Source organism: Populus nigra, chromosome 1 (assembly GCF_951802175.1).
Source record: "Populus nigra chromosome 1, ddPopNigr1.1, whole genome shotgun sequence".
NCBI lineage: Eukaryota > Viridiplantae > Streptophyta > Magnoliopsida > Malpighiales > Salicaceae > Populus > Populus nigra.
Window position 1 is genome coordinate 22,427,873 of NC_084852.1, and position 22,066 is coordinate 22,449,938.

The 22,066-nt window shown below is 33.9% G+C and overlaps 3 protein-coding genes across 9 annotated transcripts; 1 reads left to right on the forward strand and 2 right to left on the reverse strand.

The window, feature by feature from the left end:
* Window positions 1-283: 283 nt before the first annotated feature.
* On the forward strand, window positions 284-1,314 carry LOC133676982 (uncharacterized). The gene is made up of 2 exons (XM_062098834.1): window positions 284-757; window positions 895-1,314. Exons 1-2 carry the CDS (start codon window positions 284-286, stop codon window positions 1,312-1,314), a joined length of 894 nt encoding a protein of 297 aa, XP_061954818.1.
* A 10,148-nt stretch (window positions 1,315-11,462) lies between these two features.
* On the reverse strand, window positions 11,463-13,059 carry LOC133686848 (uncharacterized). 2 transcript variants are annotated; one of them, XM_062107000.1, is made up of 3 exons: window positions 12,940-13,059; window positions 11,851-12,069; window positions 11,463-11,753 (listed from the first exon to the last, which is right to left on the reverse strand). In XM_062107000.1, exons 1-3 carry the CDS (start codon window positions 12,991-12,993, stop codon window positions 11,622-11,624), a joined length of 405 nt encoding a protein of 134 aa, XP_061962984.1. In that variant the 5' UTR covers window positions 12,994-13,059; the 3' UTR covers window positions 11,463-11,621. The 2 variants fall into 2 exon arrangements, with proteins under 2 accessions (XP_061962984.1, XP_061962983.1); XM_062106999.1 differs by having other exon boundaries at window positions 11,463-11,765.
* A 1,782-nt stretch (window positions 13,060-14,841) lies between these two features.
* LOC133704182 (cellulose synthase A catalytic subunit 3 [UDP-forming]) lies at window positions 14,842-22,024 on the reverse strand. 6 transcript variants are annotated; one of them, XM_062128986.1, is made up of 15 exons: window positions 21,820-22,024; window positions 21,267-21,447; window positions 20,941-21,136; window positions 20,375-20,595; window positions 20,136-20,241; window positions 19,859-20,057; window positions 19,364-19,630; window positions 18,895-19,240; window positions 18,671-18,808; window positions 18,201-18,326; window positions 17,887-18,099; window positions 17,449-17,713; window positions 16,867-17,069; window positions 16,103-16,453; window positions 14,842-15,740 (listed from the first exon to the last, which is right to left on the reverse strand). In XM_062128986.1, exons 2-15 carry the CDS (start codon window positions 21,288-21,290, stop codon window positions 15,156-15,158), a joined length of 3,240 nt encoding a protein of 1,079 aa, XP_061984970.1. In that variant the 5' UTR covers window positions 21,291-21,447; window positions 21,820-22,024; the 3' UTR covers window positions 14,842-15,155. The 6 variants fall into 6 exon arrangements, with proteins under 6 accessions (XP_061984970.1, XP_061984976.1, XP_061984946.1 ...); XM_062128992.1 differs by having other exon boundaries at window positions 21,267-21,367; window positions 21,808-22,024; XM_062128962.1 differs by having other exon boundaries at window positions 21,267-21,444; window positions 21,808-22,024.
* Between the last annotated feature and the right edge of the window lie 42 nt (window positions 22,025-22,066).

Below are 22,066 nucleotides of genomic sequence, written 5' to 3' on the forward strand. Positions count from 1 at the left end.
GTCATCAAATACCTCTGCAACTCTCTCTTCGACACAAAGATCCGGTCCTTTTTTGCATAGATTAGGATGTGTTATTGATAAAATAGCAGTAACAATGATGATGAAATGAAAATAATAATTAAAATAGTTGGATGATAAAGCGAGGGTGTAAGCTGCTTAATGTACCTCGCTCACCTGCGAGCAAGGTTATCAAAGCTAGATACTTCCCAAAAGGGGATTTTTTAAATGCTAATTAGGGCATAATCCTAGTTATGTGTGGCGGAGCATCCATAGTTCACAGGAGATGACTAGGAGGGGGTGTAGATGGCGAGTCGGTTTAGGGAACTTGATACATGTGTGGAATGATGCATGGATTAAGGATGATTCGTGTCGGGTTGTCGAAACTCCAGTAATCGAGGGTTTGGAGAATACGAGGGTCAGTGATCTTATGATTCCCAAAGAGAGGAGGTGGGATCGGAATCTGCTAGAAGCTTTATTTCTCCCACGAGATGTTTTGGCCATTAGTAGTATTCCATTATCTGCATCGGTATTGAAGGGTAAGAGAATTTGGCACTTTAGCAAAAATGGGATGTATTCGGCCAAGTCAGGATATAGAGTAGCCTTAGAGACTGAGAAACTAGAATTATGGAATGATCTCAAGCTGCCTCTTAAAATCAAGTTCTTTCTATGGAGGGCATGCACTGAGAGTATTCCTACGCGCTTGAGTCTAAGGCAGCGAGGTGTTGAGATTGAGGACAATCGGTGCCATTCTTTGCGAGCAAAGTGACGAATCTATTGACCATGTTCTCATGCATTGCCAATACACAAAAGCTTGCTGGCGAGATATGAACTTTCATCCAGCCACGACGCACCTGCAAGCATTTAGAGCGTGCCTTTCCATGCAATTGCAATCAGGAAGTACGGAGGATGTGTGCATTTTGCGCTGGTGGCATGGATTGTATTGGCGACAACGTAATGACCGAATGTGGAATTCCTCTCGATTATCTTGCAGTAGATCGAGCTCTCAGCTTGGGGTTAGACTCTTATGCGCAATGGAAGGCAGCTCATCCCTCTTATGTCAATATGCATCTCGGCACGACAGGGGATTTGCTTACTACAGCTGTGTCCAAATGGGAAGCTTCACTTAAATGCAACATGGATGCTGCAGTACTATTCAGTCAGAACCTTGCAATGGGTACAAGATTTATTATTAGGGACCGTCGGGGACAGGTCTTGTGGTGTGGATGTTGGCAGAATAGAGGTATTTACAATCCTCTAATGGCGGAAGCCCTGGCCAATCTAGCTTCAACACGTGATAATAGAGATGGATACTGAGATTGTCGTTGATGGCATCCTATCTACAGCACATGATGATTCGGAATTTGGGGCAGTCCTCCAATATATATTGTCGCTCTATGCTTTGTAGGGCTTCGGAATTTAGTATTGTTCATGCTCATATATAGATCGGAAAAGCAGGCTCAAACTATTTTAATCAAATATATTTTTTAACCATTGCTAATCTACAGTTAAGCTACAACTATAGTTGCAGCATGATCATCAAGCCAGAGAGACCCCTTTTCTCGTGCCTTTCGCTTGTACAATATTGAGTGTTTATCTTAAATGAATTGTTTTTTACCTACCTAGACAAAGTAAAATATATAAAAGTGAAAAACATAGAAAAACAAATAAAAAAATAGAATGAGGAAAGAAAAATGAGAGAAACTTTCTAATGATAGGACCAGTCATAAAAACTTTCGAAACCATCGCTGAATGAAAGTTTTTATCGTTAAGAATTTGTATACCAAAAAAATTAGATTATTTCATTGCCATGGTCAGGATATATGAGATAATCATGATATATATATATATATATATATATATATATATATATATATATATATATATATATAAAATTATGATATTATGTGAGATTTTTTTTCAATTTGATTTTTTTATTTATTGTTTGTTTAGAAACAGTTTTTAATGCTGAATCTGCGTTCAAAATGATAAAAGGAGTGTATAATTTATTTATTTTTAATGACAAGCTGAACAAGAACGAGGGTTTGTGTGTTGCATAGATTGATGTTTTCATTCGTAATTCTACAGGTGATGAACTATTTTTAATCATCGAAGGATTTGGTAGAGACCACTTAGTTTATTGGTAAATTTTAAGTTGCGGATCGAATTAGGGGTTTTTTAATGTAATAAAAAATATATTGACAATAAAAATTAAATTATTTAGTATTATAATTAAACTCGTTTTAACAGGTTAATCTTGAAATAATATGAGAGTTAATCTAATATGACTCGGTCAACCTAATTAGTCCGATGACAACTTGGTTAACAGATAAAAATAGTCTGAAGATGAAATTGATAGAAAAAACCCATTTGACCCAACTTCTTCCATGACATGGATTTAAAATTAAATAATGCAGAAGTTGACCCGACATGACCCAATTAACTTGGGCTTTCTAGAGTCAACTCATTCGACCGATAAAAACAATTTTGAGAATAAAATTGATAAAAAAAACTTTTTGACTCAACTCCTTACATAACTTGAATTTAAAATTAAACAATGTAAGAGTTTTCTCGACTTGGTCGATTAAAAGACAACTCGATCGACTCCTTGTTTAGCTTGGATTTAAAATTAAACCATATAAAAGTTGTCTCAATGTGACTTAGTCGATATAGCCAATGAAAAGACAACTCGACTGACCGATACAAAAATTCAAGGATAAAATTAAGAAGAAAAAAAAGACAAAATTGATAGGAAAAAACCTCTCAACCTGATTTCTTACCTAACCCAATTTTAAAACTAAATCACTTAGGAGTTGTCTCGGCATGATCCAATCGATTTGATTACTCTAAAGCATAGTTATTAAACCCGGATCGGCCCGACGGGTCGACCCAGGGACTAGACTGGTTCGAGTTTGTCAAAAGACCAACTGTTGCAATGACCCGGCCAAACCCGGTCGACCCGACAGGTTACCCTGTGACCCGGGGGACCCAGGTGAGACCCGGTTGACCCGGGTGAGACCTGGTCGACCCGACGGGTTACCCCGTGACTCGGGCGAGACTCGGTGTTTTTTTTTTTTTCAAATATGGGATTTGAAACTCATTAATATATATACTCTATGTTCCCAAGAAAAAAGATATATTTTTTCAATGTGGGATAAAAAACCTTTTGATTTAAATATTTCAACTTAAAAAGATAACATAGTATCTTTTTAATGTGGGATTTGAAACCTGTTGGTATATGTACTATATGTTTCTAAGAAAAAAGCTATGTTTTTTTAATGTAAGATTTGAAACCCATTAGTATATATATTCTATGTTTCCAAGAAAAAAAAACTATTTTTTTTCATACTCTATGTTCACAAGAAAAAAGTTATGTTCTTTCGATGTGTGATTTGAAACCCATTAATATATATACTCTATGTTCCAAAGAAAAAAGTTATGTTTTTTCAATGTGGGATAAAATTTTTTAAAAAATATTCTTTTAAACTTCATTATTTATAATATGTATAGCCTATACTTACATGGATTTTTTCTTAATTTTTTCATATAAAATATTAAAACTTTCATTTTTTTAATTTTTCGGGTTGATTCGGGTTGACCCATGAAACCCGGGACCTGGCATTTGGTCGGGTCAATCCCCAGACCGGGTTTAATAACTATGGTCTACAAACAACTCAAATGATTGCTAAAAAAAATATATTGATGAAATTGAAGGGGGGAAGATGAACTTGAAATTACTCTGACGTGATTTAGTCAATTGGATCAATCTAAAGATAATCTGAATGATTGTTAAAAAAAGTCTAATGATGAAATTAAGAGAGAGAAAAAAGATGAGATGAAAGAAAAAATTAAGGAGAAAAATGTAAAAAGAGGGAAGGGATTAAATTGAAAGAAAAAAAATCTTTGATGATTTCCAAGGTTTTTTAGTTGTATTAGGTAATTAGTTCGATGTACTATATATGCCGCACACTCTTTAAACCTGTTTTTTTTAAGTACTTTTGAAAAAAAAATTATTTGTTATTTTTTTGTTTACTTCAAATTATTTTTATATTATTTTATTGTATTGGTGTTCAAAATAAAAATAAAAAAATATTATTTTAATAAATTTTTAAATAAAAAATATTTTAAAAAATAATCATTAACGTAATATCAAACTACCTACAATGTTATTCATCCTTAGACAACACTAGCAAAAGTATCATCACGCGGTACAGGACAGCTTATATTTATGAGAACTTTTAATAAATCACGACAAAACTAAATTCCACTTGATCTCATTTTTCAAAAGTACTGATTTCAATCTCAAAGGATTATTTAAAATCACATTAATTGTCCACATTTGATTCAAACTATTTTTTAAAGAATAATGTGGTTGAAATCATTGAATATTTTTACTTATTAACTGTAGGCTTGGTTGTCAAATATAAATATTATTCCGGGAGGTTTCAATGATAAAAAGAAAAACCTATATAAACGCTAAAAAAAATTGAAAATGTATCATAAGATCATAGATTAAGGGATGGAGAGGAACAAAACTAGAAAGGATAAATTATTTTATATATATACTATGGAAATTATTGTGCACACGAACACTGAAGACTATTTATTGTGATAATTAAATTACATTGTTGTCCTTTCAATAAAAATAGCTAGGATGCCTGGGTTTGGAGGGTAATTTGATCTTTTTTAATAATTCATTGGTCATTAAAAAAAAAAACTACTGGCATGTATCCTTCACACATCCACGCTCGGGAGGTGCTTGTGCCTTTTAGACGGCATGTGTGACGCCTCCCTATAGCCAAATTTGTTATTCCTCATTGGAAGCACCGTCTCGCCCTATCTTTCCCGGTGTAGCGCGTAATTGTGGTTGATGGGCAGTTTGTCACCGATGATCTTCTTGTTTTCTCCTACTTTTCTGTCTTTTATAGAGAAAGCGCACATTTGTCCTCCCTTAAATTATAGTTTCTTATATGTTATTTTTTCAATTTAGTCTTTATTTTTTTTTATTTCCATGGGTTTTTTTGTTAAATTTTTGTTTTTTTCAATTTTATCCTTCAACCAAAGTTTTTTTTTTCAATTTAGCCCTTATTATTTTGATTTTCTTTTCCTTTTGTTAATTTTTTTTCTTTTCAATTTAACCCTCCAATTTAGATTTTGTTAATGCCCTCTAATTTATTTATTTTTTTATTTTCACCCTCATTTTTTTAATTACATTTTTTGTGTGATTGATTTTGTTTTCAGTTTCATTCTTCGGTGCTTAATTTGTTGGGGATTGGGTTTTGCAATTTTTTCCATTTTTTGCACTTCCGATCTAATAACACTAGTCACGAGTTTTAAGAGTTGATACGATTAAGAATCCTTTTTTTCTCATTTTCTTTTATGATTTTATCATTATGCATTATTTAAAAAAAAATTGATTTAATAGTTATCTTCAATTTATTTTTTATCGGTTTATCTTTATTTCATGACTTAGACCATGGGTCTTGTAGGTTGTTTTTTGATAAATAATTTTTTGTATTTAATTTTTGAAGATATTTTTTTATAAAGATAAGCTTTCTTTATAAAAAATAGTTACTTTGAAATAATATTTCTAATATTTATAGCCTTGCATGGTATTTGTTTTTCTTTTATTTTACTCACTCAGTTTAATATATGTTTCTATTTCTATTATTTTTTATTGATTTTAATAAACAAATTCAATAGACACAAACGAATAAATATCTCATTTTACGAGATCAAATATATTGATCTACATTCATCTCTCAATTTTTCAAGTTTCTCTTATAGTTATTATTAATGATTTTTTTTTGTTTATTTACATAGATGATTATCAATTTATTTAATTAGATGTCTGAATAAGCTTTTTTATTTACACTTTTAATTTTTTATGTAAAAAAACCTTATCAAAATAGCTTGTATACTCAGTTTTTTTAAAAAAATATTATGACCCCCGGCGGAGCACGAGTCAAATAGCTAGTTGAATAAAACATATTGTGTGTGAGCTTTTTCACTGTAGCACTATATAAAGTTCATTGTGAATTGCTATGATGAAATTATTATTTTACCCTTAAGTGGAAAAAATGGCAGTCTTGATTATGGGGCTATTATGATCTTTTCTAGTGGCTTATTTATCACTAAACGATTGTTTGGGGATATTTGAGTCTTTTTCAAAAAATTTACATAGTACAATTATGTTTGTACCCCTGAAGTCAATAAAATTTAGAATTGTTGACCAGTGTTTTTTTATCTTTTAATAAACTTTAAAACAGTAAAAATATTTCTTTGTCCTTGAGGAAAAAAAACTAGAGTTGTTGATCAAGAGTTTTTTTTATTTTTTTTCCTTTTTAGGCTACAATTAAATATATCTTTACCCTTGAAAAAGACAAAAAAAAAAATAAGATATACATTCAAAGGTGTTTTTGTCTTTTTATATGAGTTTATTTATAATTTTCAGAGTTATGGGGTATTTTGATATTTTTATGTTAGATTTTTAATTTTTTATTACAAAAAGTTCAAATGAATTTAATGATAGATTGAAATAGATCCCTCTCCCTCGTGGCAATAGTTCCAAACTTCCAATAACCACTATCAGCATTTGGCCATTTATTTATCGGGACTAAAATATAAATCGAAACAAAAGAAGGTGGTTTCGCACTCCAAAACGTCTTTGCTCCGAATCTTCGTTCATTGAAATCAATGTTGTGTTTTCATTCTACCAACCCAAAAAATATATTTGGGTTTGATTGATTAGTCTATAAACTAGATTTGTGGACCCGTAACCGAAATATTGTTTTATCGATTAGAAAAAGGACACTTAAGTGATTCAAGCATGTTAAAAAAAAATGTTAAAAAACAAACATGACTCGAGATATAGATATAGATCCAATTAGAGAAAATGATCGGTATAATTTAATTAAATTATAAAAGAACAAATAATGATAGTAAATGAATCATCTTAAACAAGAAAAAAAAAAATAGAAACATGTAAAAAATGGCTATCAAAACACAAAAACTTACAAGGCTAAGATTTCAACCAATCACATGGAAAAAAGAAGAAAATAATAAAAAAAACTAAAAATGAAAAAGATAAAAAATAACGTAAATCAATCTAAACGAGTATGTCAAATATATAAGTCATGTCATGAGACTAAGATAAGTTAATAAAAAAAAAAAAAAAAACTAAAATTCAACTCCAAATAAATCCAATGTGAAAACTTGAAATTGAAAAAAAAGAGTCAATTAACAAAAAAAAAACCGATAAAACAACTAGCAAATCGAGCTAGCTAACCAAACCTTGCCACCTAAATCACGCAAATGAGAAAACCTAATAAAAAACAAACTAAAAAAGATTATGAAGCTTATTTATATGACAACTCAATGCTGAGGACATAATGTAAAAAAAATATTAAGTTAAAAAATCATAAAAAAAACCTAAATCAATCTAATAATAAAAGATGAGAAAAAAAATATCAATTTAAAAAATATATCAAATTGAACTCACCAAAGAACTACAAATAAAAAGAACTAGAATAATCTGAGTCATTCTCAAAATTAGTGAAAAAACTTATAGAAATCAAATAAATAAAAATAACAAAATATAATCTTCATTTAAATGAAAGTTGAACAATGAAATTGAAAAATCCTAAGCTTAAAAATGGGATGAAAATGGAACTTTTTAAATCTGGGTTAACCTTCAAAACACACAACCCATGAAATCCTAAACTTGAAATTAATCAATAAACTTGAAATCCTAAACTTGGAATCAACCCATGAAATTCTAATCTGGGTTAACCTTCAAAACACACAGCCCAGAAAAGGTCATAAACACCAAATCAAATGGGTGTTAGACACACACGTCACCAAGTGATGGAGGGGCTTTTATGAAGATTCAAACACTTTCATGGATGATGGTTTTTTGGCCACCGAACGCCATAACATGCGTCTTTTGAAAGCGCGAACATAGCCACGCATATCTGGATAAACAACACGTGCCATCAACTTTGTAATATTAAATAATATTTTTATAGCTAATAAAATACAAAATTATCTCTAATCCAACTCTATAATCACAAAAAAAATAATAATGAAATGATGAAAATTTATTGTGCTTACATGAAGATAATTTAAATTTAATATTAATTGAATTATTTTACTATGCTATAAAAAAAGTCAAAACCAGTCCTGCATGTCAGTTCAATAAAACTATTTTATTGTCCCACTGCCAGGGCTTTTTTTTTATTTTTGTTAGGAATGACAAAATAGTAAATTTCTATTCTAGTTAGAACTGTAGTAAAATCGCTACAGTATTTGTGTTAGGAGTTTTAGTTTTTTTTTCTTGTTAATATTCTTAGGAGAGTACTGAGTAGAGAGAGTACCGTATCTCACCTGCCGTTGTTCCATATACAAAAAGTTTGAAATCAAGGATGAGCGGACAACATACTTGTTTCCTCGTCGATCCCAATTTAATATTAATATCATGCCAAAAATCACCCTCTCCAGCTTGCTCTCTCTCTCTCTCTCTCTCTCTCTCTCTCTCTCTCTCTCTCTCTCTCTCTCTCTCTATATATATATATATATATATATATATATATATATATATATATATTAAAAAAAGGGATCAAAATGCAGGCCCCTCTCTTTGCATAGGCCAACCCGTGTGTGTACTGGACAGCTCCATCTCAACTACGGTAACGTGTGGTTAAATTAAAAAATACTTATAATTACATTGTCAAATAAGTTCTATAATTTGATAAAGATAAAAATATCATTTTATGGTTAAATTGTGCTTTTATAAAAATTATTTAAAATTTATATTTTTTATGTTTTTAAATTGTTTTGATATGCTAATATAAAAAAAAAAAAAAAAGAGAATTGTAGAAAATGCACGATAACAATGCTTCACGAAGCATGTGATGCCGATGCCCTCATCGCTGAACATCTGGCATGGTCATCGTGTTTAATGAGATCAACGGGCATCAAATTTGGGCCACGGAAAGAATGCCATCTGTAGAATAATTCCTGTCCCTCTTTAATGAAGGAGATAAAAAAAATCAGTGGCCTATGGAGAGTTGAAACTGCTTGGTATTCGTGCTGAAGGACATCTTCCGCCAGGAGAAGGACTCAGGATAATCAATAGAAGGGCCATTAAAAGAACACTTGAGGGCTCAGATGTAACCAGATGGTAGTGTTTTCCACCGTCAGATTAGAAGGAATAGTCAGTGGCAGTACTATTGAGATATAGACGGATGGAAGGACGAGTGCCAATGTGCCACGTGTAGCTTTTCCTTTTCTCGGGTAAATAGAATGTTGTTACGAAACATTTAAGTGCATCACATCACTCGTATGTTAAGGTAATAAACATATTCTATCAAATTTGGAAATTTAACAGTCTTTTTAAAATTTTAATAAATTAATACATTTGAAATTTTTTTTTGATAAAGTATTATACTTTCATTCCGCTTTAAAAACACAATATTTAAAAGGAGTTTAGCACTGTATTTGAAAAGTACTTTTAAAAAAATTTGAAATTTTTTTCATTTTAAATCAATATATTTTTTATATTTTCAAATCATTTTAATAGGTTGATTTCAAAATAATTTTTTAAAACTAAAGAAATATTATTGACATACTTTTATGAATAAAAAATATTTTTTAAAATAACCACAATCATACTTTTAAACATGCTCTTATAATTTTATTGCTTACACTATAGTTATCTTCTGTTTTTCAACATCAATGATGCAGTTGGACTTACGCTGATAGATGATTCTAAGATTAAGTGGATGACTAAAATGAGAATATGCTCTAAATAGATTATATAGATGGTCTAACATAAATATTTATAGACCAGTGGAATAGGTTTAAGATCAAGAAAATGTTTGGTTGTATCGGATAAAAATAACGACCTAAAAAGGCCATAACTTTTAATCTGACTGTTAGATCATGTTTAAATTTTTACAAGAGTTTTTAGATATTATTTTTTTTAGAGTAGCATTCTGACCGTTACATATTTAAATTTTAAAAATCTCGTCTCGGATTTTAATTTTGATAATTTTATAATTTTTTTTATGAATTGGTAGATCAATTAACCTGAATTTAAATAAATAATATGGATACGAATCACGAAATTAATTAAAGTTTTCTCATTGTCGCTGCTGCCAAAACTTTTTGCTTTTGTATGGTTTCCAACTTAATCTATATAACAATAATTTGTTGATTATACGAGCCAAAAATATTTGAAGTGGGTGGACCCCACGCACGAGATAGTCCAGGGAAAAGATTGACCAAGTAAAGGGACAAAATATAAATCCTGTCAATCACAGGATATAGTTTTGTCAGATAAAATAATTTGTTGAAAAATGATGATGACTAAATGGAGGAAAAAGGACAGTCCATGGATCACATGGTTGATTGTGGAATGATCAAAATCCCCGTACCACGCGCTGTGGAAAATCCCATCTTCGTTTTTATCATTTTCTCCGTCTTTCTTTCATTTCATTTATTGGGCGCGTTTAGAAGCGCGTCAAAAGCTGTTTTGCAATAATTTATTATTTATTTTTTATTTTTTTTAACATACTGATATTAAAAAATAAACGCTGGAAAACTTTAACGTGCTAAGATTGTTTTTATTAGACGACGCAGTCTGAAGGCCTACCAGAACAGGTGCCTTCACTAGGCAGTGCGTTTTTTCCAGTGTATAGATCCACATTTTCTCTTTTGTTTTATTGCTAAATTGCTTTTTTTCGGTGGAAAAACAAATGCATTCAAAGGGGGTGTTTCTTAGCCTGGAAAATGATTTTTTAAAAATTATTATTAAAATTTTTTTTTGTTGAAAAATATTTTTCAATTAATTTTCAGGAAAGTATTTTTGTTTTATTTTGAGCAGAAAATACTTTTTAGAAGTTGTGAAAAATTTAAAAATATCATATTATTTATTGATTATATCAAATTTGATCCTCAAACTTTTAATTGATATATATATATTTTGTTTGATTTTTTTTTTAATTTCATCCCTTAAAATTTAATTTAATTTAATTTTTATATTAAATTTGATCCTTATTTTTATGATTGTTATTTGCTTTTCTCTTATCATTTTTTTAATTAAATTTTTTTTATCTATTAAATTTGATCCTCATTCATTTGATTATTACTTATTTTATTTGAAATAATTTATGAAATTGTAATTATTACTATTTTAATTTCATCATTTTTTATTTTTTTTTATTTGTTAGATTTAATCTCTATTATTTTGATTATTATTTATTTTATTTGAGATAATTCATGAAATTAGATTTTTTTTTAAGATTTATTTCTTATTATTTTAATAAACTTAAAAAAATAAAATATTAATAAATTATTTTTCAGCTTATTTTTTATAAACTAACATAATTAAAATGAAGAGTATTTTTTAATTTATTTTTATACTATTAAATATTATAAAATAATTTACTTTTTGAAACAACCACTTTCCAAATAAAAACTATTTTTGAAGCAAGCAAACAAGCTAAAAAATAAAAAACAAAAAACTGAGAACCTCACGTACACGTACAGGAGAGGAGAAAACACATTGAAGCTGTAACAAGCTCTGAAATTGAAAAGAAACAAGAAAAAGAAGAGCTTGCGCTTCACTCCATGTCCCTGTGCTTTTTATTTCCTTTGACTATTTTCTCAACAAGCCCCTTCAACCCCTTCTTGTGCTTCCTTTTCTCTGTCCTCCCTTCTTCCCTGTGCTTGTCAGCCTCTAATCCACCCTCTAGCTGCACACAAAGCTGATACAATACATCAGAATAAGTTACTCGTCCTTTTAAATGGCCATCAATTAATGGCTGATAAACATCTTTCCACAGCACTCACCTTCAGTACACGTTCCTCTAAATGGTCAAGTCTCTCAACGAGGGTGCCCTTTACTTCAGTCTCCATCATGACATTGCTGATCGGACGGCAGTGCTTCTCTAAGCTCTCTGGGGAAAGATCAACGAATGAGACTTTGCCTTCACCTGCAAGGGTCCCACTGCATGGAGATGAGCTCTTTGGAGGCCTGTTGCAGCCTCCAAGCTCCGCTAGCTCCCTCATCTGGTGATCATAAGCACACACGCGTTTTAAAAACATATATGGGCCCAAACGAAAAAAGTTCTCTTGATAAAAGAGCAAAAGTGAAGACCGCCTAGCCACAGAAAGTTTGATAGCTCGATTATTGTTAGTCAGGCTTTAATTAATCAGTGTGGAAAAGGAAGGCAATTACAAAACTAATTGATCAAACAGCTAATGGTACTTGTTTAACTAAGTGATTTGTCTTGTCGCATCGATTCCTAGTAAAGAAGGAATATGCAGTAGATGCTAGCTGTTACAGCTAATTTGGCCGTGCGTGCTGGGACTAGACCTTCACAAGCGGAGAAACCCTTATATGGGCTTGCCTTGTTTCCTCCCATGTCTACTAGCTAGTTTTATTTAGTCATTTTGTTTACCAAATGTCTTCCCATTTTATCAAGAGGAGGGAGAAAAACACCCTCTTTTCTGGCCTTTAGCACCGACTAGCAGAGATGAAGAAGACATGGGAGTATTCAAAATGTTCAGTAAGCTTATTAATTAGGTTATTGATGGCATAGCAGCTTGTACGAAGATCATCAACCTTTACTAGTTTTCTGATAATGAAATTAACATCTTGCAGGCCACATCCGCATTTAGCACCATGGCTCCCCGAAAAAAGGATTGCAAAGTACAATCGCCCTTTCTTTTTTCTTTTTAATGCAAGCAATTTACTTATACGATAAGATTAGAAAGAAAAGAATTACCCCAGAACGAGATTAAAAACACTCAAACCTAAGAACCAAAAAAGAAGGGGGGGAAAAGCATAGAGGAAAAGATACAGAAGGCCAAAAATCACCCAATGTAATTAATACTATACATCTCAAAAGATTCAAACTCAACAGTTGATAAGCTTACCATGTTGTCTAAACGGTCCAACCTAGAGAGAATTGGTTCTTCAGTGATCACCATTGCAAAAACTTTCGCGGGAAACAAACAAAATCCTTGGCCAAGATTCGTTACATGATTGTTGTCCAAAGACACTGCTTACTGCTATATGTATGTTTACCGCGCTTTGCCACGTTTCCAACATCGAAGGATTTTTGACACGTTCCAGCTTTCTACGTGCCACGCGTGCTGAGTGCATGTGCTGGCACCGCTTTATTTATTTGTGTTTTTTTAAATATGTTTTTAATTATTTTTTTATAATTTTAAATTGTTTTGTTGTATTAATATTAAAAATAAAAATATATTACTTCAATATTTTTTTAAAAAACCTTTAAAAAATAATAATATCACATTCGACCGTATAAGAACAATGATCACGCATGTATATGATTTGTCATCTCTTGCATGCAGGAGGTGGGAGATGTACCGGGTGGTGGTGGGGGGCGGAGAGGGGACGAGATCACCAAAGCTTACTGTGTCAGGATAAATTATCTGTAGCGATAGCATCTTGAAGAGGATGCTATTTTGAATAGCTATAATGATAAAATAATATTTTAAATAGAATAAGTATAGTTTTTTATTATTATTATGTGTAGTTTTTTTAAAAACAAAACTGGTTAAAAAGTTAATTATATTGTAGTAGAAAAAACAAGTATTTTTTTTAGTATGATTTTAATGTTTTTTCTTTCTATATGATTGTATGTAGTTGGTTTATTTTTTTATTGGCCTCACTTTCTTAGTTTTGGTTTTTTTTTAAATAAATAGAAATAATATTTTTTAAAGAGAAGTCATTTTAACATTTTGTTTAACATTTCTTTTAGAGCATGTAAAACAAGCATGGAAGAGTTAAAATAATTTTTTTTTTTATTTTTGGTTTTCTATTTAGCACACTCTTTAGAGTTGCTCTATATGGTTCTTCAAGAATATTTGAGAATATGACTACTATTATTTTTTAAAATATTTTTTACTTGAAAATACATTAAAATAATATTTTTATTTTTATTTTTTTATAAGTTATTTTTATATCAATACATTAAAATGATCTAAAAATATAAAAAATATTAATTTAAAATAAAAAAATTAAAAAAAATTATTTTTTTAAAAAATATAAGTAAGAGAATCTCGAGGTTATAATATTGGCGGTCAATTTTGATTAGCATCCAAACATGGGAGCAGATCATGTTATTTTCCAAAATTCAGGTATTGTTATCTTGTTTAAGCGTGTGGTGCAGATTATTTTTTAAAATATTTTTATTTAAAAATATATTAAATAATATTTTTAATTTCAGTATATCAAAATAATAAAAAAACATAAAAAATATTTTAAAAAACAAACATAAACGGTTCAACCATAACCCCAAACATGCTGAAATTACATTGCTTGGATTTATGAGAGAGGGGAAGGTCGACACAACCCGTTGTGAAAAAGCAATTTTGTCTTCGGACCAAAATGCTAACTGGGCTTTATAATTGTATGAACACGATATGGACTTGCGAATATTTGCCAGCATGCAATATGCCTTACACTCTACCACGGGCTTACTCCTCTCGTTCTCTCTCAATTACTGAAAGTGAAACCAAGAAAACGCTAAAAATTATTACAGGCAATTGGGCATAAATTATGACTTGCGCTAGCAACTGACGAACTCCAAAAGTAAGACGACTTTCAAAGGTGATTGTCCCCAGCAGCCCATCACCCGGTTAAAATGTTGTCTGCTTGCTTGCTTTGCTGAATAAATTTACATTTCTGACAGAAAGGAGCTTGCTTGCAAGTTGCAACTATGAATGAAACTGCAAAGGAGCTTGCTGAGTGTGATTTTGACAGAGAGCAGTTTGCTTGCAAGAGTGGAAGGATAGAGGACAATTGAAGGGTAACTAACTAACTATGCAGTCTTCTTAATACGAGGTTTCTCTTGTAAACAGAGTTACAAAATAAATTGAATTTTTGTTCCACCAGCGAAATCTACAAGTTCACGTCCAAAATATTACAAACGAATCCCCTCATGAAACTGCCACAAATAATTTAAGTACATCACCTATTATCTACACATGTAATTAATACGAAGGCGTACGGCAAAAAGCATGAGGGAATCACTTAAACCCACTCACCACTTTACCTTTTTTTCCTTTTTTCCTTTTTTTTTGACGAGGATAGCACCCGAAATCAGTTCAGTCTCCTTTCTTCTCTAACAGTTGATGCCGCACTGCTCGACATCTGGACCAGTAACTCTAGTGGTGAAGGGATCAACTCTCACCCACAACAAGGAAAAGATTGAAGCAAGGAGAATAGACCACACGACAACAATGGTGGGTGTCCGGTTCTGGCGACCCATCAAACCTTTGAGGAAAGGATAGAGATGGATGATCACCCAGAAAGCGAAGAAAAGCTTGCCAAAGAGTGGACCCCATGACTGATAACCACTGTTGATTGCATGGGATATCCCGGCAACAACACCCACCAAGTTGACGATGAGGAGAGTTGTTGGCGGGACAAGTAGAGTTGTCCATTTGAACAAGTATAATTCAGCAAAACCACCGTCGTCGTCTGATGCCTTTGACGTAACAGTGAAGTTGGTGTCAATGCCAGCAAGTACTTTGAGCAAGCCTTGGAAAACAGCGAAAAGATGGGCTGAAACACCACCGATAACCCAAAACTGTTCATTCCTCCACCACTCATCAATCCCAACACCACTCCACCTCATCTCCAAGATACCGGTTGCAAAGATGGAAAGAAAGAGAGAAATAAACCATATGCTTGCGATGTTACTAATCTGCAACAGAACAAGTGAAGCAAAGGCTTAGTAGATGCTAAAGATGCAGTGATGGGAAGTCTCTTGCAAGCTACACACAGGGGCAATACATTAGATGCCGATTGAATGCATATCCATAAACATAAATCACAAAATATTAAAACGTTGAAATTTCAATAATTTTGGCAATCAAACCAAAATGCCATATTGGCAATATTTTTGGTTTCTTTAAAATCACTCGCAGATAACCTACTACCCTCCCTATAGGCAGTTCCCAGGTGAGCAGGGACTGCACAAACAAGGAGCACAGAGAAACAAAATGCCTTCAAGACCAAGTTCGGACATACAGAGGCTGCATGGACAGAAACTGTGGTGTAACTAACCTGTGGAATAATGAATTTGTCTGTAAGTAGACAGATAGCTGGAAGTGTGCAATACAGGAGAAGAGGAATGGCGGTGATTGGATAAATAGTAGTGTTTACATATGCAAACCTCTCAAGCCATTTCAGCCTACCACCATAGCCATACCAAATTGGACAATGCCGACTGAGAAGAATTTCAACAGAACCCAGAGCCCATCGAAGCACTTGGTTCAGACGATCAGAAAGATTAATAGGAGCAGACCCTTTAAAGGCTGGGCGCTTGGGCATGCAATAAATTGACCGCCAACCACGGGCATGCATCTTAAAACCAGTAAGAATGTCTTCTGTGACAGAACCATAGATCCATCCAATCTGCAGTTTGAGAAACAAGCATCAAAGCTCTTGTGAGGAATCAAGAAAGTACAACAAAGGTAAAACAGCTAGAGTAAGCAAAGCTTGTATGCAGGCAACAAAATCAAACTAAATTTGAGATGTTTGTAATGAACAGATCAGTTTTAAGGTTTGCCTAATCCAGAGGCTTCCTTTAGGCCTGTAAACTTTGGAATACAATATAGGAAGGATTATCTTGGTACAGAACATATTTTTGCTCATTATATTATATTGCATCCTCATCCTCATCACAACTATCCCAAGAACATCAGATCACGGTCCTCAAATTCACGAAATACATAAATCTGCTCAAATGTGCAGAAGGAACTATTGGCAAAAACAGCTGACAGTGCCCCAATGGAAGTTAAAGCCATAAACAAAAGAAATAAACATACCTCAGATCCCCAATCTGTTTTGTCCTCATACCCACAACTAATGACATGAATAGCTTCTTTAAGAAGAGTTTCTGGTGTTGCAGACTGAGGAACACCGCCATTCTCCATAAGTGTGGAAGCAACAAAAACAGCTGACTGGCCAAACCTCTTCTCCAGGCTCATTTGAGACATAAGAAGTGACTTCTCATCATCAAATCCAGCTCCTGAATTTACAAATGTACATAAAAAAATCTTAGTCACACCTAATATGATTCAGTAATTTGAAACTGAAGAAACTTCCAGCGATCAATTCATGCTACCCCAGCAAGATCAGTTGGTACTTGTATAAACAATTAACTATATGCTCACAAGTGAAAAACATGACGATGTATCTAACTTCCACACTAAAGGTTGCAATAATATTGTTTCATGGACCAGTATAGAGTCATGGGTTAAAGACCAAATTCAGTTTCATGGTTGACTTATCAACTTTAGATGTTAAAGATACTGTTGCTGATAACCCTCACCTGCAGTAAGAAAATGAATAAAATGCCTTCTAATAATATATTTATACGAAACAGAATGAGAAAACATAAAATGTACCTTCAACGCCTTCTTCTATATCGTCCAAGCTGAAAATGGGTACAGTGGGATCTACATGCTTTCCAGATTTCTTCTTGTCAGATCCCTTTTTGCTTGATTTAGAACCCTTCTTTCGTGATCCACCACAGAGTGAAGACAGCATGCCTGGTTTCTTATGCTTGGGTTTGAGGGGAGGTTCATAACCATACAATGCTGTCCTGTTAAAGACACATCCAGTACCCACATAGACAGGTCCTTGAATACCATCCAGACCCCTCAAGTTTATCTAATATTCACACAATAAATAAATAACATTAAGCAATGGCAAATAGTTTTATGCCGCACTCTGATCAGCCAAATCATCAACACATAACAGACATAGCACAAAGCCAAAAACAAACCATTGAATGACACCATACTGGAAAGGCAAACATTACTTAATCAAGCTGAAGAACTTACATCAAAGAATACAGTATTGCGATTGGCATATCGATCATTCCTGTCAATGCCATCAAATCTTTGTGGAAACTGAACATAGCAGACATGTTTCCCAAGGTTAGGATCCATCATGAAACACATAGCTTCTCTCAAAGCCTTGCTATTGTTTATGTAGTGATCACAATCAAGATTCAGCAAGAAAGGCCCATTAGTTAGCACGGCTGATACACGAACCTGAAAGAGGTGCAAGTGAATGTTAAAATAAGTCCAGACCTGAAGAAATAATATACATACTTGCATACTTCATATAATAACTCCTATAGTTATCTACTCACAAGTGAATTCATGGCACCAGCTTTCTTGTGGTGCTGGAAGCCCGGACGCTTTTCACGAGAAACATAAACTAACCGCGGAAGCTCATTACCATCAGAATCAAGCCCTCCACTTTGGCCCAAGAAAACCTGAAGGTGAAAATGAGAACTTTCTTAGGGTACTTGTGCTTGGTATATGAGTTCATTTGATTGGCTTCAGCGAACTCATGAATCCAAATTCAAAAATTTGCAAAACTTAGAGGCAGAATAAAGAGCATGAGGCTGGACACGACATGACTAGGGAAAAAAAAACTAAAAGAGTATACGAGGCAAATAACGTGCAGTACAACAAGATACAAGAAATTGTCCGGTGTGCACAATATCATAGATATTTTTAACATTATAGGCTAGAAGAGAAAAGTTGCCCAAAGCTTAAGAGAACATGCCTAATCAATGAAAACTTGAACCATAAAGAAAAGCCAAAATGCTGTTACCTGAATCATTCCTGGATGGTCTCTGGTGTTATTTCCTGGCCATGGGGTCCCATCTTGCATAATCCATCCTTCTTCAGGCACCTTTTGCGCCTTGGCAACAAGCCCATTGATACGAATTTTAAATTCTTCATATTCTCTCTGCGACAACAGGAAGTTTGCCATAAGAAGGGTTCAACTATGGAAAACAGTGGCATGGCTAAGTAAACAAAGCACTGAATTGATACCTTCATAGCTCTACGGTCTTTGACAAAAGATGGCTGCACTTTATCCTTCAAGTAGTCAATCTTCTGTGCAAAGTACCATTCTGGAGCCCGAGGCTCAATGCTGTACTTCTTGCAGAAGGGCACCCATTTCCTGGCAAACTCTGAAGTCTCGGACAAAGCTTCAAATGTCAACATTGCAGCACCATCATCAGAGACATAGCATGAGACTTTGTCAATTGGGTAGTCAACTGCAAGAATAGATAGCACTGTATTTGCTGTCACCAAAGGGGGCTCCTTTAAAGGGTCCACAGTACTGACAAAAATGTCAACAGCAGCTAGCTGGGACGGTTCTCCTTCATTGTCATATCTGTTACCCATATAGAACAAAAATCAAAATCTTAAATATGGAAAAGGAAAGGTTATCATTACTTGAGAAGCATGGGAAGAGATTTGATTGCAGCAAGAAGGGCAGACGCAAAAGAAACCCTACCTCAAAGCAAGCCTGTCAAGATATGTTTCACGATTTACAGGGAGCCACTTGGGGAACTGATCCAGTATCCAGGATATTGCAAACCAAATCTCACATATCACAGATATTAACCACAGAGCATAGGCATTACGTACAGGATTTGTTATTCGGTAGTGCAAGAAAATGCAGAGGATAACAAGCCGCAAAACAATAACCATCCTGTATGGATTAATCCTAGAAGAAGGAATGGAAACCTTCCTCGAAAGAGGTTGCCGAGCCTCATCATTCCTGCAAGAACACAGGCAGCAGTATTATAGTCTAGTATTTGAGTGTAGGAGTATTATCGTCTAGTATTTGAGTGTAGTTAGCACCTAGTTTTCTATTCTCAATTATTGCTAACTGCATATGCTCCAAATATCAGAATAGATTGCAAGCGATGTGAAAATTTGGAAGGCCCTGTTACATTATTGGGATGGATTATGAAAACATGGTAAACGTAACCACGTGGAAACTTACAGTAAAGAGTCATCCACAAGCACATCCGTGGCAGCATCAATATCTCCAGCACCCCTTTCAGAAGGAGCATGAGCAGTACTCATAGGAACAACTGTCTTGTACTGCTTCATCTTCCAGCCATCAACTCTTTCCTTCCAGGCCACATTGCCCAGTCCTGGTGAACCAAACTCCCTTACTGGGTCCACAACCCTCACATTAGCTGCAAAAAACATAAAGAATAAATGCCACGTATGACCATATAGCATACAAAAATATAACACAAGAACGAGGGATGTACATGATTGATGGACATCAGATGCATAAGGGATGCGCTTCCCACCACCAGCACCAGGAGAGGCCATAGAAATATGCTCAGGTGATGCAGCAAACAGCTCTCCAGAAACCTAAAAGTTATATTTAGGCAAAGATTAAACTCCAGGCTTGCATTAAAAAATCATCTCGATTTCAAGTTTTGATTTTATTTTTAGTTTTTTTGAACAAGAAGAGCAACAGCATACCATAAGCTGATTGACTTACCTCATGTCCATTGGTGAGTAGTGGAATATGGTTATGCGAAACCTCTTTATCATAATTTGGAGCTCCAGCATCTTCCCCTCGTCCATAAGTCATCTGCCAGCTCAGCATGCGTTCCGCAATCTTCTGTTTCTGGTTTTGATTTTCTGAAGAGTAATTAAAATCACTAGCACCATTATCAGCATCACCATCCTCTTCTCTGTCACCAAGAATGGCAGGGCTACCTGATATGACCTCACAGTTAATGCTAAAACTACTTCAAAGTTAATAACATCATACAAAAAGTCAGTTATCCGGTGAGGAATTGACTTGCTATCAGCCTTTATTTATGCAACTCCTCCTCTTCCAAAAGAGCTGGCTTTTGATGGCATGAGAATTTTCATTTTCCATTCCATTGCATGAAAGAAACGATTTTCACATTATTTTTAACGTCCAAACACTAATGTGATATTACAATTTAAAATTTATATGCACTCAACAAAAATAAGTTGCACTCGAATCAGAGTCACAATCTCTTCATTTTCTGACATTGAATAAAGCATATAGTAAGACCATGCTGTTCAGCCTACCTTTGAGCCTCTTGTATCTGGTTTTGCACTGAGGGCAAGACTGATTGCCATCCTTCCTCTCGTACTCGTAGCAAGGCCTGCACACTGGAAATGCACAAACATCGCAAGCAACAAACGGTTCACCATCCGCGGTCTTGCCAACATTATCACCACAGATCTGGCAAACTTGTCCACCTGTACTTTTCATGGGCTTTGCCTGTGTAGCCAAGCAAAATGCACTCATTTCAGAAACCATACAAGGAGTTTCAATGAACCTAACTCCAAAGAGCAATCTAAACCAGACTAAAACACTCAAAATATGTACTATAATCGTCATCGGTACTTACCCCGGTTTCACCTTCTGATTCCATTGAGACCTGCTATCTTTACCCCAGAATTGAACAGTGGATAGAAATAACGGTAGGGCCTCACCAAACTCTATGCATCCCTAATCATACAAAGAGCTAAGAAGTGTCAGCTTCTCTCTAACTCTCCACTTCAAAACCAACCTCTTATCTCTCAGATCTACTGCATAAAGAGAGAACGAGAATCAAACTGCGCTGCTCGATAAATACACAATTAAACAAAGATATATATCCAGTAAGCAAAATGAGCCATCAGCTAAGCTCACCAAAAAGAGGCTAATCAGCCTCAAATCTCTAGAAGAGCATTATAAACAAAGCAATCAAACTCGAACTTCCTTTTGATTTTCAGAAAATTACAAAATTGACTTAAACCACTAGCTTGAACACAAAATAGCCAGGTTTGTTGAGCTAGAAACAAAAACGACACACTTTCTTCCATCCCCTAGAAATCGAATTCAATATGACTAAAAAAACTCCACGAGATCTCAGAATAGAAAACAGTAATCAGAAAGTGAACAGTGACCTGCAGACTCACGCAGTCGAAGACCGGTGCTACAGAGAAAGAAAGAGAGTGGATTGAAGGAGGTAGTGAGAAAGACGATCAATGCAAATCAACAGCTCTGTCTCTCTATATGTTTATTTAAATAAATGTAGAATTAGTTATGGATTTTGTTTTCGTGGTAGGTGTAGCATAGCTGTTATACAGAGACAGGACACGAAAGCGACGACACACCAACTGCGAGTTTTTCAGTGACAGACTGCACTGACAGACGCTACTTGAG